At 43.1% G+C, this 13,750-nt stretch overlaps 2 protein-coding genes across 9 annotated transcripts in view; one reads left to right on the top strand and one right to left on the bottom strand.

The window, feature by feature from the left end:
* Positions 1-2,362: 2,362 nt before the first annotated feature.
* Positions 2,363-9,155, top strand: slc25a44a (solute carrier family 25 member 44a). The gene is made up of 4 exons (XM_035396352.1): positions 2,363-2,564; positions 4,018-4,701; positions 5,364-5,491; positions 5,960-9,155. Exons 2-4 carry the CDS (start codon positions 4,068-4,070, stop codon positions 6,149-6,151), a joined length of 954 nt encoding a protein of 317 aa, XP_035252243.1. The 5' UTR covers positions 2,363-2,564; positions 4,018-4,067; the 3' UTR covers positions 6,152-9,155.
* Positions 9,156-10,049: 894 nt separating this feature from the next.
* Positions 10,050-13,750, bottom strand: part of wdr61 (WD repeat domain 61) — a 34,028-nt gene continuing 30,327 nt past the window's right edge. For all 8 annotated transcript variants that reach the window (XM_035396405.1, XM_035396398.1, XM_035396404.1 and 5 more), the window contains 5 exons: positions 13,315-13,408; positions 12,031-12,124; positions 11,401-11,493; positions 10,999-11,077; positions 10,050-10,385 (listed from right to left, as the gene is read on the bottom strand). In XM_035396405.1, the coding sequence (XP_035252296.1) occupies positions 10,296-10,385; positions 10,999-11,077; positions 11,401-11,493; positions 12,031-12,124; positions 13,315-13,408 (450 nt within the window). In that variant the 3' untranslated portion in view covers positions 10,050-10,295. The remainder of the gene's footprint in view (positions 10,386-10,998; positions 11,078-11,400; positions 11,494-12,030; positions 12,125-13,314; positions 13,409-13,750) is intronic.

Genomic DNA, 13,750 nt, shown 5'->3' on the forward strand with positions numbered 1-13,750 from the left:
CAAATACATTACCTTTTAGCTGTAATTGATTGTAGAATGTTGAAGTGGAATGAAATAAACTATGAACATCATTATTATTGTTATTATTGTCACTATAATAATAATAATAATAATATTATAATATTATAATAATTTGTTATTATAATAATAATAATAATAATTATTATTATTATGATACTTGTAATTTCTTTTGTTACTTTGCCTGCAATAAGATAGTGCAAGATGTATTTTCAAAGGTTTGTGCATTCACAAGGATTCACAGTGTAGCCTAAATTCAACACAAGAGTTTGTCCAACTGTCCCCTCTGCTGAAGTGATTGGCCAGCTTCTGAAAGCGTCCGTTATGCTATTGGGTTACATCATTCATAAGGATTAATGGGAGTTGCAGACAGCATATCCGATGGCAGATAATTCTCTTAAGTAGCTGTGGCAGCTGTCCCAGGCTTCACCACTGTTACTTTCACATTATTAAGACATCTCTGCACTCCCTTTGTGTTGCCTGGGAAATCCCAATATGGTTCCAGTCTTAAGGGACTTTGGAAATGCACTTGGTATGGAAGCCATGTAAAAACTGTATCCCAGGTTCTGTTGCCATGGACACAATTCCAATGTATTGGCTGAGAATTAAACACCAACATGAACTGATAAAAATATACAAGATTACAGTGATTCTCTTGGCAGGAAATTTTATATTTGCAGATTTTTTGACATAATCTTTTTCTTGATGTTTTAATGGTTTCAAAACAGGCACAGAAGTGTTTTAAGAACTGTTACCAGTTACCTGGCAAGTTTCCTTTAGTGGGACATTACTGCAGAAACTGATAGAACGCTTTCAGCACAGCAGTCAAAAACTCATTGTACACACTGACATTCAAATGAAAAGCAAACAAAGTAATAATGTGATTATGGTAAATTATACCATCAAACAAATTGATACAGGCAAATGTGCTTTCCCAGCGGGCAGGGGAATTAAATCAGTTTTTGTCATTTTGGCATGTCATACTATAAACTCTCCGACTTATATTCCTGCATGCAAAGGGCAATTTCACAGCGATATAACCATAACACGAGAACGAAAGAAAATCAACACTGCATAAGCGGTACAAAATTTTTTGGATCTCCATCACCACCCTGTGGGCACATGGAGAATTTCAGCTTCTATAGGCACAGGAAATGAACCCAACTTCCTGTTTGATGCTGTGGGAAGCTGGCTGGGGAGAAACTTCAAATGTGAAAAAATACAACATGAAAAATACAGAATATAATTTTTTCCCCCCAAACTGCAACATAAGGTTTCTTGAGTATTTTAACCCATTAGACTTGAAATGACCTGCAAACAAAAATCGCAGCAATACCATTGAACATAACTGGCTTGAGACAATTCCAAGCCGAAATGTAAAAATACATGTATCTGCATGTGATGATGTGTGGACACATACTCATTTTCAGTGTGAACACAGCCTTAGGAAATATTTGCATAAAACCTAAAGTCCTACCTAACTCAGCAATTTGCCTGGATGTGAACAAAGTAAAAAAAAAGAAGTGTGCAATAGAAAGATGAACACAGTTAATAGGACTAGATCATCAGTGAGAAATATTTTCCTTCATTTATTCCCTGATAGATAAAATATAGAAATGTCACTTAATTACAACAACGCAAAGGAATGTTAAATGACTAAGCAAGGAACATTGCTGTAGCAGTTACAGTATGGACAAATATCTGCAATAAAGTCCTCCTGTAATGCTACAATATGTGAAAACATGCAAAGAAATGTTTTTTAGAATGACGAAATATGTAAATAATGCTGCTGTTGTAGATTTAAATTATGGCGCAAGATGACTAATATAGCTCCGGTATGAAATACATCTACATTGGGCTATACTATATCAAAGGTGAAGAAAGCCTGACAGTGTGACTAATATTGGTGCACCAGGATATGTACAGATGACTTTACCATAACAAAGCCTCGCTTAGAATATTCAGACGGCAAGCAAACCGTTTCTGCCTAGATATGTTGCATTAGACTATGCAAATGTACAAGGACTGTTTCTATAAATAAATGATCCATATTGGTGATTTGGTTTCAGCATGCATTAGCTTCAGGCACCAGTCATATAATTTCATAAAATCCATATGGCGAAACCAGGCAACCTCACATGATTCCACAACGCTAATGGGCGTTTTAGAACGTTGACACACTGGTTTCCCTACACTTCGCACTTTCCAGTCTTTGGCCAAACGATAACGTCGGGTCCATACAAACAAATCACAGACGAGAGCGGCTTTTAAACAATTAGAAAAACAACGAGTCCATGTGCGTTTAAGGCGTGTACTGACCTTTCACCTTTGCTTTACGTCAGAATCAGTGGCCGCGCATTGGTCGTTGAGAAGTATGACATTTTCAGAGACGGATCTGACCATGATTTCGTACTAGGCCGAGGCATTCCAAAATGCTGCATTGTTGATGGTTTTTCCTCTTTTTTAAGGAAATAAAGTCTATGTTGGACAATGTAGACTATATAAAATCAGAAATGCGTCTCTAACGAAGACACCTACGTGACACAGTAAGTGAACGTTTCCTTATTTAGCAAGAGGTCGGCTGTTCCGTCATTGTGTGTAACGTTGGACCCAGGGCAATTCATTAGCTAGCTGGCAATGCACAGTATAGTGCACCGGTTAATGGGTGTGCTCTTTCAGGAATTATGCATTCAGTTCACTGCATTTTGTTATGATCAACTGGCATATAACGGACGTACTGTTGTAGATCGAAATTAATATAGTGCTGTTGGATTAATGGCCCCCATTAATTGTTTGATTGTTGAGTTCAAAGCTCGCAAGGACATTGTTACAACAACAGACGACCCATTCGAAAGATTGTGGTCAGCTGTGGGATTTAGTTATACCACAGAAATCAATTTACGTTGCAAAAAGAACGGAGTCCCCAACGTATGGAAAACATAAAATAACAGAAGTAGTGTATGCGAAGTTGACCGGAAACAAAATCCTTTGTTGTAGATTAACTGGCGATGGTATCTGTAGCCTACATACAGTCAAGAGCAGAAAGTCACAAATGGCTCCAGCAAGCTGGACCTGTTTTCCACCGACTGCGTCTTTTAGTAACAATGTCTAGTTCTGCATTAGCAAGTTGGTTACTGAACTCAATTACTTTAAAACTCCCCGACCACGTTAAAGTAATATAACCGCAAAATTCCTGCGTGAGTAGAATTCTCAAATTATTTTCTTATTCAAGAATTTGTCATTCGTCTGTGACTGAATTGAATACTCGTTCTTCCAACTAGCTTTTAGAAATATTTAATGAAAGAAAAGGTTGCGACTGTGGTTTGCCTCTGAAATCGGATATCACTAACCACAATTTAACATCACATAACTGCACGTATCCAGTGCACCTTTAGTCGTTATAAAAACACGAGAGTGATTACTGGCTGCTTCTTAAAATAAAGAACGGACATTCACAAGACATAAGGTCTACACATGCATCATCACCGCTGGAAAATTATTTCAGGTTTATGGAAATCTCTGGTGGCACCAGTTTTACCAGCAATCTCAAACTCGGCCATATAGGCATACATTTTTGAATAGGTTATGAGTATGCTTGGAGGCGGGTCTCGTCATACCAATAGTCGTTGGTGCTGTGATGTGCCCCCAGGGTCTGATATCAAATCCAGATCATACCAGTGTTGACTTTAGCCTGACATGCCACAGTGTGATGGGCAAGCTATTGCATCATTCAGAGAGGGAAGAAAGTTCTCTGGTGGAACCTTTCTCTGGCACCTTTGCCGGTCTGCCTGCACCAGTTTCATATGTTACACATTCGTGTTGCATCAGTGAGTGCCTGGCTTAGATGAGGCATTCTGGAATATTCCAAAGCATTATTCAGAGGGCAGGGGTGCTTCTCTGTACTCGGTTAGAATTAATGGAAGGGGTTGCACAGCTCATCCAGGTAACTACAGTTTAAAAAGCTATAATGAATATTATCTATCATCGTCATTTTTTAAGCTTGCCAATGCGGTCCTGACTCTGATGACGGGCGGCTCGGGGGAGGAAGAATGCAGCAGAAACGTAACATTCAGATCATCGAGTGGGAGGACCTGGACAAGAGGAAGTTCTACTCCTTTGGCGTGTTCATGACCATGACGATCCGGGCAGCGGTGTACCCGGCCACGCTGATCCGCACGCGGCTGCAGGTGCAGAAGGGCAAGTCGCTGTACAGCGGCACCTTCGACGCCTTCTTCAAGATCCTGCGGGCCGAGGGCGTGCGCGGCCTGTACCGCGGCTTCATGGTCAACACCTTCACGCTCATCTCCGGCCAGGGCTACATCACCACCTACGAGCTGGTGCGCAAGTACGTCTCGCGCTACTCCTCCGACAACACGCTCAAGTCGCTGGTGGCGGGCGGCTCGGCCTCGCTGGTGGCGCAGAGCATCACGGTGCCCATCGACGTGGTGTCCCAGCAGCTGATGATGCAGGGCCAGGGCGAGCACCTGACCCGCTTCAAAGTCAAGCCCAAGATGGTGATGGCGGCCGGGAAGTACAAGGTGACGTTTGGACAGACGCGGGACATAATCGTGCAGATCTTCGCGGTAGACGGCTTCCGCGGGTTCTACAGGGGATACGTGGCTTCCCTCTTGACGTACATCCCGAACAGTGCCGTCTGGTGGCCTTTTTATCACTTCTACGCAGGTACTGCCAACAGGAAATGTCTCTTTGGTCTTTCTCTTTGCTGCTGATAATTGCATGCATTTTCTTGTTCATTTGACAGCACAGTGTACCACTTTCAGCACGCCAGTGCATTTAGCATGTTGTCCCAAAGTCTCAGAGTCCGTTACGATGATACTGCAGTAGTTATGACTTGAATGCACTAGGGTCGAAAACACATAAGTTTCAGACAGCGTGCTTACAGCTTTGAGTGGCATTACCACATGGAATCAGCTGTTTACAGTAACTCCTTTCACAAGCTTCCTGTCAAATTGGCTAATCCTGTAGCGGAAAGCGACTAAGGTTGTCATGCTAAAGGTGCCAGGCATGTTTCTTGCAGTCATCGCTGAGGTCTCCTTTTGCTTAGGGTTTGCTTGCTATGGACAACCTGTTACTTGCCAGAATTACTCCAAAATTCCAATAATGGCATGAACAGTCACCAGCATAAATCTGTTAACCTGCATCCAGATGATGTAGCTTTTCATGGCAAAATGAAACCAAGGGTGTACAGCAGATATTCAGCCAGGCGTCATTAGTCACAAACGTTGGTACAAGTGCTTGGGCACATCATGTAGGGTCTTGAGTATTTCTGCTTGGTCACAATAGCAGCGTGACTGTCCTGTGTGTACGTGGAATTGTTTTCACAGAGCAGCTCTCCAAGATGGCGCCCAGTGAGTGTCCTCACCTGATCCTGCAGGCCATGGCGGGGCCACTGGCTGCGGCCACCGCGTCCACCGTCACCAACCCCATGGACGTGGTGAGGGCCCGAGTGCAGGTAATGCCTATGAGGGGTGCTTTCGTAAAGCTTGCTTCCCAGATTTAAAAACTGGTCAAAATGTTTGGTTATATTTCCCATGCCTTCTATATGCATGCCTATGGTTATTTGCTTGTTGCCTGGTTGCCACGTCCAACCAAATCCTCTCCTTTCCCTTGTTGCTTGCTTTCAAACTCCAGGGAAATTTGAAAGTAAAATCAGCCTCAGATAGTATCGATTGTTAAATAGGGACACTTTACTGAACCAGAAAGAGGAAATATATGCAAATGTGACATTCTAGGCTTTACAGAGAGAGTGTCCTGCACCTGCCGTGTGGCAGCTTCAGTAGACTGATGTGATTTTAGTAAGACCTGGAATAGCTCAAACCGCTTTGCATCATTACTGTTTACATCTGGCATTTGAACCGTTCATTTGTGGTGAATACCTTGTGTGTGCGCTGACAGGGTGGTCTTTCTGTCTGTCTGTTAGGTGGAAGGCCGGACGTCGGTCATTGAGACTTTTAAGACGCTGCTGGCTGAGGAGGGTTTCTGGGGAATGACCAAGGGGCTCTCTGCTCGCATCATCTCCTCCACGCCCACGGCTATCGTCATGGTGGTGGGGTACGAGACGCTGAAGAAGCTGAGCCTGAGGCCGGAGCTGGTGGACTCCAGGCACTGGTAGAGCATGTAGGGGACCGCCATCGCTCCTGGCAACGCCTCTGCTCTCGGTTATCTCTCCCAGGGTCCCCTCATCCCACGGTTTTTTGTTGGCCTTTTAACTCTTTGTTGCCTTGTGATGTTTCCTTGCGGAGGTGGGGGGGTATTTTAACCTTTACTTAGATGTTGGGGAAAAAAGTTATTTTCTCTGAGGACTTATTTTGAAAACCCGTAAATGAAAAGATCAAGAAAAAATTTCAGTTGCATCAAAAATTGCTATTTAAATTACACAATAGAATAAAATTAAGATGGTTCAAATGGAGTTAAATTTTTAAAGCAGCAGTTTTGACCACGATTGGCAATGCAAGATCAGGGGACTAAGTATGAATGGAAAGTTAACCTGAACAGTGAAATGGACCCTTTGTCCTTTTTGACAGTTTTCCAGCTATGATTTTAGCAGCACGATTTAGAAGGAAACAGAACTGTAAAAGTAATACGATCATAAGTGCACACTGTTCCTACTACTTGGGTTCTCTAGCAGACAATCTAAACCAGCGTGGTAGAACAGTGTAAATCAGCACTAGATCAGAATACCTGGATGCGTCCCCTCAGTCCACCATGGATGAGTGTGTTTTAACAGGGTAGGGGTACATCTTGCTTAAAGGCACTGTTAAAATACAGAAAGCCAGATGAAGCTCAAGTGAACAATATAGGGAACAAGAGAACAAAAACCGTATACAGTACAGCCGTATATTCATTTCATCAACCATTTTCCTCCTCTGATCAAAGTTCAGGGGGAATTACTGTGATTAGGGGGAGAAGGGGCCCAAGAGCAGCCATGTTTGAAATGGTACAGCATCTCTGGGAAAAGCTCAATATTCAATGGATGTAAAAATAATAAAAAAAATATGGAAGAGTTTTGGGCCAAAGTGAGGTTTTTAGAAATGTATAAATTCAGTCATAATAGGACACACCTTTCTCCAAGGAAACTATTGTGCAGCTAGTCTCATTTATTTCAAGGTGTGCAGGGATACAGTGGACATTACGCTCGTTGCTCTTTGAAGGGGGGGTGTTTAAAATTTTTTTTTTTTTTTAATCCTCAGTGTAAAAGGGTTCAACCAATCCAGTCCTCTCTCACATTCCTAACAGCTTGTCGCAGTGTCAATCCAAGCTTTATGGACAGCTCTTTTTCAGGGATGACCCTACTTATGGAAATTCTTTGTTTGCAAGACTGTATTTATTTCTTTTCACTATTTGCTTATTTCCAATGGTGACTAATAAAGTTGTCCATGCACGTCTTTAGATGAAAAGAATGTGTAAGAACACTGTCGGATCAGGAACCAGGAGGTGGGTTCACCTACTGGTTAAAATAAGTTGCTCACAGGGAACTAACAAAGAACTACAGTGGGGAAATGGCATGTTTCAAGATTATGAAATGCATATTTAACAGTCGGCTTGGATTTTGGTTTTTATAGGTGAACATTACACATCTTTTACCTGGAGAACTGACAGTGTTCTAATGGAAGGCTGGTGCTCACATTAATAAGCTTCTTTGTATTATGGACATTAAAAATGTTCATTAATTTCTGAAAATGAACAAAGGCTTGTAACATGGATGTGGCAATCATGCCACAAGGTATCCGGAAATGCTACTGTGTGTACTGTACCTGTCATTCAAGTTTGGCTGTGAAAAGCAAAGGAACAGATACTAAATGGTTATTTTTAAATAAGGGGTTGGGGTGCATGGGGTGAGGGAGAGTGGTCCAGTCCATTTAGTGCCTACCTTTGTAAGGAGCGCCGCCTGTTCTGCAGGCAGAGCTGTCCAAACACCTCAACCTATGGGCACATCATTTTAACAGCATGAAGACTTCAAAATGGAGGTGGTCAAGGGGGCTGCTGTAATGGTCTCCTCTTGGTTTTCAGCATGCGATTGACTGCACTGACCTGTAGAAAGAGAATATCCATGTGAAAATATCCTAATGAAAACTGATTGATAAAGTCATCGGAAATCTTGACACTTTTACCTCAGACCATGTACAGTGAGACGTTCATCAAAGCCAAGACAGTCTTGCATGCTCTTCTAAGGACAGTCCTCTGCTGATGGTAGTAAACTCTTGTGAGAGAAACCTGCCACGCCACACCCCGCCCCAACTTCTCACACACGAGTGCTGTGTTCTCAGTATTGCAGAATGCACATTGCCTTTTAACTGAATTTTTTTCTCACCTTTTGGTTTTTACCCATTTCTGATTAGGGGGTTGTGCTTTTACCTGCTATTACAACTACAAAAGAAGGGAAGCTTGAACCACATAGACTGCAGTCTTGCACGGTTGTTAATCTCCTTTCAGTTTGGCAGCTGACACCCCTGGAATTCTACAGGTGAAGCATGTACAATTCCAGGAGTTCTTGTGGAAGCTGAAGTCCAGACAAGTGGGAAAAGTACTCCAACTGTGGACTTAATAATCCCATACGCACCTGTTCAGAATGCTCCAAAAATGTTTGACTGTTGAACTTGCTCCTGGTCATGTGACTTCCTCTCTCAGGTCATCAGATAAAGTTGGGGAGTGCAGGCAGACTGTCCCAAAACTGCCCACCTCAGGTTCAGAGAATACAGGCTTCTGCACGAGTAACTTCACACACCTGAGTGCGCCCAGGACTTTCAGAATCCCTACAGATGGCCCTTATGCTGGTGTAACAGTGTGCAGTGACATTGTGAACCTATAGAGGGCGCACTATACTACAGGGACAGCTGTAAAAAGATGTATTAAGTTTTTAAACTAGACCGCATCTCCCTCTTCGTGCATTATGTTTTCCACACTCCCTGTGATCATTCAGCCTGTGAATGTGCATGTGAAGTTTCATTAGCCTCCACAGTGCTGGACATTTCTGCATCCTGAAGTTGTGTGTGTACTTCATTTATGAACACGTTTGCATAAGTAAAAATGTGCTGCGTGTTTGAAGCGGTGTATAGTCTCCCAAAGCACACCTTGTTACTATAACAGCTTAATAAAATTTCAGATGTGAAACCTCATCTTCAGGGAGTGGATGAAACTGTTGGTCTTAAGTTATGAAGATCTAATGGTTACAGTCTGGAATAATAGGAAAATGATAATACTGATAATGTTGTTTTGAGGTACAAATGTCAACTGTATTTCCATCAGTGTTCTAACATGTACAGCTATAATTATGGGCAAAAAAAAAACCTTTGGTAGATTCAGATCTATGCTGAATTGGAGATATCCAACAATTCTGGACGCCGGTAACCTTGAAATGGTTTCATGGTTTTCTTAAAATTACATCCATTGATAAACAGCACAACTAAGGCTACAGTATCTGTAATTCAGTAAATTCAGTTCGAATTTTAGGCACAGATATCTGAAATTAAGTCTCAAATACCTTGTAATTAATACATTAATGCAACTGGATACTAGATCCCTACAACTAAATTTCAGATACCAGGAACGTGGCTTCTGCAAACTAACCAGATGGTCAGTCCTCCAATATTTATGATATGATAGATCCAAGAGGCATTTTCACCATTGATTAATCCCGTCTCTGGAATAGCTTATGCTTCGGTGACACATTTAATTAGTCATTCATGTAATTAATACAAATCAAAAGGATGCCCTGTTCTGTGGTAACACAGTATACCCTTTCAAGAACGTAGCAGCTTTGTTTGTATTATCTCTTTGTATTACACGTGGGCATGGTTTGTAAAGAGGCCTTCACAGGCCTTCTAAGCAAACTCCCTGTGTAAACTAGGACTGGTGAGCCTGGTGGAAATGCCAGTCTCCAGCCTCCATATCTGCACACAATGTTTACATTTCAGCGCAGTGTTTGCTCCATTAAATAATGACATTCACGTGACCCCAACGATTAAGGGACTGTACACAGCAGGCAGACAAATCCACAGCCAGTCAGGCAAGTTTTTTAAAATACGTTTATTTGAACACGATGGAGTACCCTTTTCTCAGCCAGAAACAAAACATACACAAAAAAAGCTTTTCTCCTTCGGACACAGGTGATCTGTTGCAAGTCGTCCCAGAAGTGCTTTGGACAGAGCACCGGTGATCAGAGTTCCCGCAGGATGCAGGTGGGACGGCGGTCAGGAGGCGTCCGCGGCGTGCGCAAACCGCTGCGTCAGCAGCCACTGCCCCGGCAGGGGGCGGGGTCACATCGGACAGTCATAAATGTGGATGGCCCGGTCGTCTCCCGCAGACACGATCTTGGAGCCGTCCACATTGTACTTAACACTCCACACCTGGGAGAAAAGCAGCCGCCATGTTAGAAGCCGCCTGGCTTCACCCGAGTGGTGGCGGGTGGCATTAAGGCTCCCTGCGGGGCTGCTGCTGCCGTGGCATCCGTTTCAGTGAGATACAATGAGGCCTCGCGTTGAGCTTCAGGTACAAATCCCATGCCGACAAAATGTAACCAGGTCACTCAGTTTATCCAGGGATTCATGATTGAGTTAACTCGGGTATAGAAGATTTCACTATTTAGTTGGGTATAGAAGATTTTATGATTTAGTTTACTCTGGAATGTAAAATTTCCTGATTTAGTTAACTCAGGTATATAATGATTTGATTTACTCGGGTATAGAAAATTTCTTGATTTAATTTACTCAGATATAGAAGATTTTATGATTTAGTTTGCTCGGGTATAAAAGATTGCATGACACCATTTACCAAGTTATTGATGAAATTGCGACTTTGCATATCCAGGAACAGAACATTTCATCTCCCAGTTTATCCAAGCAAAGTAGACATTGTGACAGTACCCAGATATAGAAGGGGTCACGACTCATTTTAATCAGGTGTACCATGGGGTAGTGACCCAGTTTGCCCAAGTGTGCAGGGGCTTATGCTTTTCCTCACCTGGTCCTGATGATCAAAGAAGGTGTTGACACAGGTCCTGGAGCTGGCATCCCAAACCTTCACACTCTTATCTGAAGAGCTAGGAAAAGGGCAGAACCCGCTTTCAACACTCAGGCCCACTCCCAACACACTGCACTGCACCACACCCTCAGCCCTGACTGAACTCATTTTAGCATGAGTCACACTCTTAAATCAAAACCTTGTCTTTCTCTCCCCTTGGCGTGTAAGGCTCATTAAAAATTCACTTGTAGATAGGCTGACTGAAGAAACCCTGTAAACTGTACTATATACACACAACTGATGCAAACGACGGACATGCTTTTTGACTAATCTGAAATCTTCTTCCTGGGTTTGGCTAGAGCTGGGCTGGGCGTTTTCAGGTGAGAAGGGGGCTGGGCCTACCTGGAGACGAAGTGCGTGTGGTCGGGGGAGAAGGCCACGTTCAGCACCCAGGACCCGTGTCCGCTTAGCGTTCCCGCCAGGTTGGCGTGCTGCCTGAAAAACCACCCAGGCACCAATCAATAGCAAACAGTCACGTATTCAAAGTCAGAGCCACATTCCAATACACCGGGATTGAGCAAATAGGAGACCCTACAGTAGTGTATGACTCTCCAACAATTTGTGTCTGAAACATTCTCTGCAACACGTCTTTCTGTCGATTCAGGCATTCAGCCAGTTCAGAATGCCAGTAAAACAGACCGAAGCGGTCAGGTATTGATCAATATTCCATTTAACTCAGTGTGCAGAGCAACATATATTTCAGAGATGCCATTGGTTAGAACCTCGAAATTCATTTGAAGCATCACTGGAAAGCGGAATTTAGAATGTGGCGAGATGACAAAGCACAGCTAATGGACCTGACCACACAGCCACGTATGCTGTTTGTTTAATTACTAAATGAATAAAATGCTAATAAATAACTCAGTCACTCAGAAGCGCGTTCAGTGGTGGGAATGAAACGTGGGAGCCAGCGGGACCAGGCCAGACCAGCCCACAAACACAGAGTCGTTTCAGGTTTACTGCGGTACTCACACGTCGTAAATCTTGATGTAGCCGTCATCGGAGGCCGTCACCAAGAGCTGGGAATCTGGCGAGAACGTCAGCGATCTAATGGGCATGGCGTGGCCTGAGAGAGGAGGACGATTAAGTCGCAGAACCAACGCCTTCACAGCCTGCTTCAACACGCAAGGCAAACATCAGATGCCTGCACTGGCCTCCAACACACACTGGTGTCTTTCAAATGGAAGCTAGCCCTGCTCAGTACCAGAGAAGAGGCACTACACAGCTGGAGCCGGAAACGACCCAAACATAAAGGAGACGCCTAAGCAGAGAAATCGCTGCCGTCGCACACACACACACTGGACGGCTCACTTCCTGGATTTTTTCACATTTCAGTTTTAGTTTCAATTGGCCCAGAGGGTTTTTGGGTGTGATGTAGGATATTTTAGATATTATACTACCTCTGGAGGCCTAACTTCACTGTACAAGCTGGTTTAGGCTGTGTTCACACCAGACATGCTTTACAAGCGAGGGGCGGCTTTTTTCTAATTATTTCAATTGAGCTTGAGGCGTTGTCGGCGATGCTTCTGCACACCAGGCGCCTTGTGTTTACCCGCCCTCGCTGTTTTTAGGTGGGCATGGAGCTGAAAATGAACAAGCACTCCAAGAAAAAAAGCCCCCTATGTCATTCTTTAATTGGCCGTCCAATCACATGAAAATAAGGGCGGGCCTTAATTCTGCGGTTAGCTTCCGCTGTGAATAAAGATGATTAAAGAAGTTGGTTGTTACAGTTTCTGGCCACTTGAACCATGACAAAAACAAGTGGTCCAAGGCTCGGCGACACATTAGTGCTATGTGGACGCAGATGGCAAGTTATTTTCAGGAGAAATCAGTTGGATAATGCCGTTAAATACATCACGCAAGTGACTGACAGGAGCAGAGTGCCGTTTCCTAGAAACAGCATAAAAGACGCTTCCAGCGTAGGCTTCATAAAATCAAAACAGGTTGTGCGTCATGCGTTTTCAAGCCAAAAAAACTAAAGCAAATATATAAAATATCCTTCATTGCACACAAAAACTGTCTGGGACAATAGAGAACAAATGTGAAATAATATCAAAAGTGAAATAATATCAAAAGTGAGCCATAACTTTAATTTATCATTCAAAGTTGAAGTGCACATAGATGACATCCAGGCCTTGGCAGACAGCAGATGAGAAGAACAGAAACCCTGCCACCTCACAAACTTCACACCCTCCCTTTATAAGACACACAGATTGCAGAATGGCTCTGTGGACACAGCCATTAAATTTAATTTACCTTCCAGCGTGTGGAGAAGTTTCCCAGTTGCAATATCAAAAATATTAATGATTCCATCTATAGCCCCACTGGCCAAATACTTTCCATCAGGACTCTGAAAGAGCAGAACACAAAAACACTGGGACCTGTACATGACAACATTTCTGAGCTTGGAAGAGCAGCACACATGCATACATAAAAGCTTTACTGACCAACTGATCAAGACAGACAAGCACGTAATTTTGATGTGCCTAAAAATCACATGAACAGCAGAACCGTCCTCTGTGCAACATTTGTTAATATTAGTTAGTCTTTAGCAGGATATTGTCAATTTAGGGAAGACTGTAGAAAATCAAGTGGAACAGGATGGCATTTTCTGACTATGTGTGTCTAATTTCTCCACTTCATTCCTGCTTCTTGAATTGTAGCCATCGTTTGGTTAGTCATATCTGCGGCA

Source organism: Anguilla anguilla, chromosome 16, assembly GCF_013347855.1.
Source record: "Anguilla anguilla isolate fAngAng1 chromosome 16, fAngAng1.pri, whole genome shotgun sequence".
In the NCBI taxonomy this organism is placed as follows: Eukaryota; Metazoa; Chordata; class Actinopteri; order Anguilliformes; family Anguillidae; genus Anguilla; species Anguilla anguilla.

What these genes read in the sequence shown, in the direction of transcription:
- slc25a44a (XM_035396352.1), top strand. Translation starts at nt 4,068, where the DNA reads ATGCAGCAGAAACGTAACATTCAGATCATCGAGTGGGAGGACCTGGAC. An exon ending in TTTTTATCACTTCTACGCAG is followed by an intron (nt 4,702 to 5,363) that starts GTACTGCCAACA and finishes TTGTTTTCACAG; the next exon opens with AGCAGCTCTCCAAGATGGCG. An exon ending in TGGTGAGGGCCCGAGTGCAG is followed by an intron (nt 5,492 to 5,959) that starts GTAATGCCTATG and finishes TCTGTCTGTTAG; the next exon opens with GTGGAAGGCCGGACGTCGGT.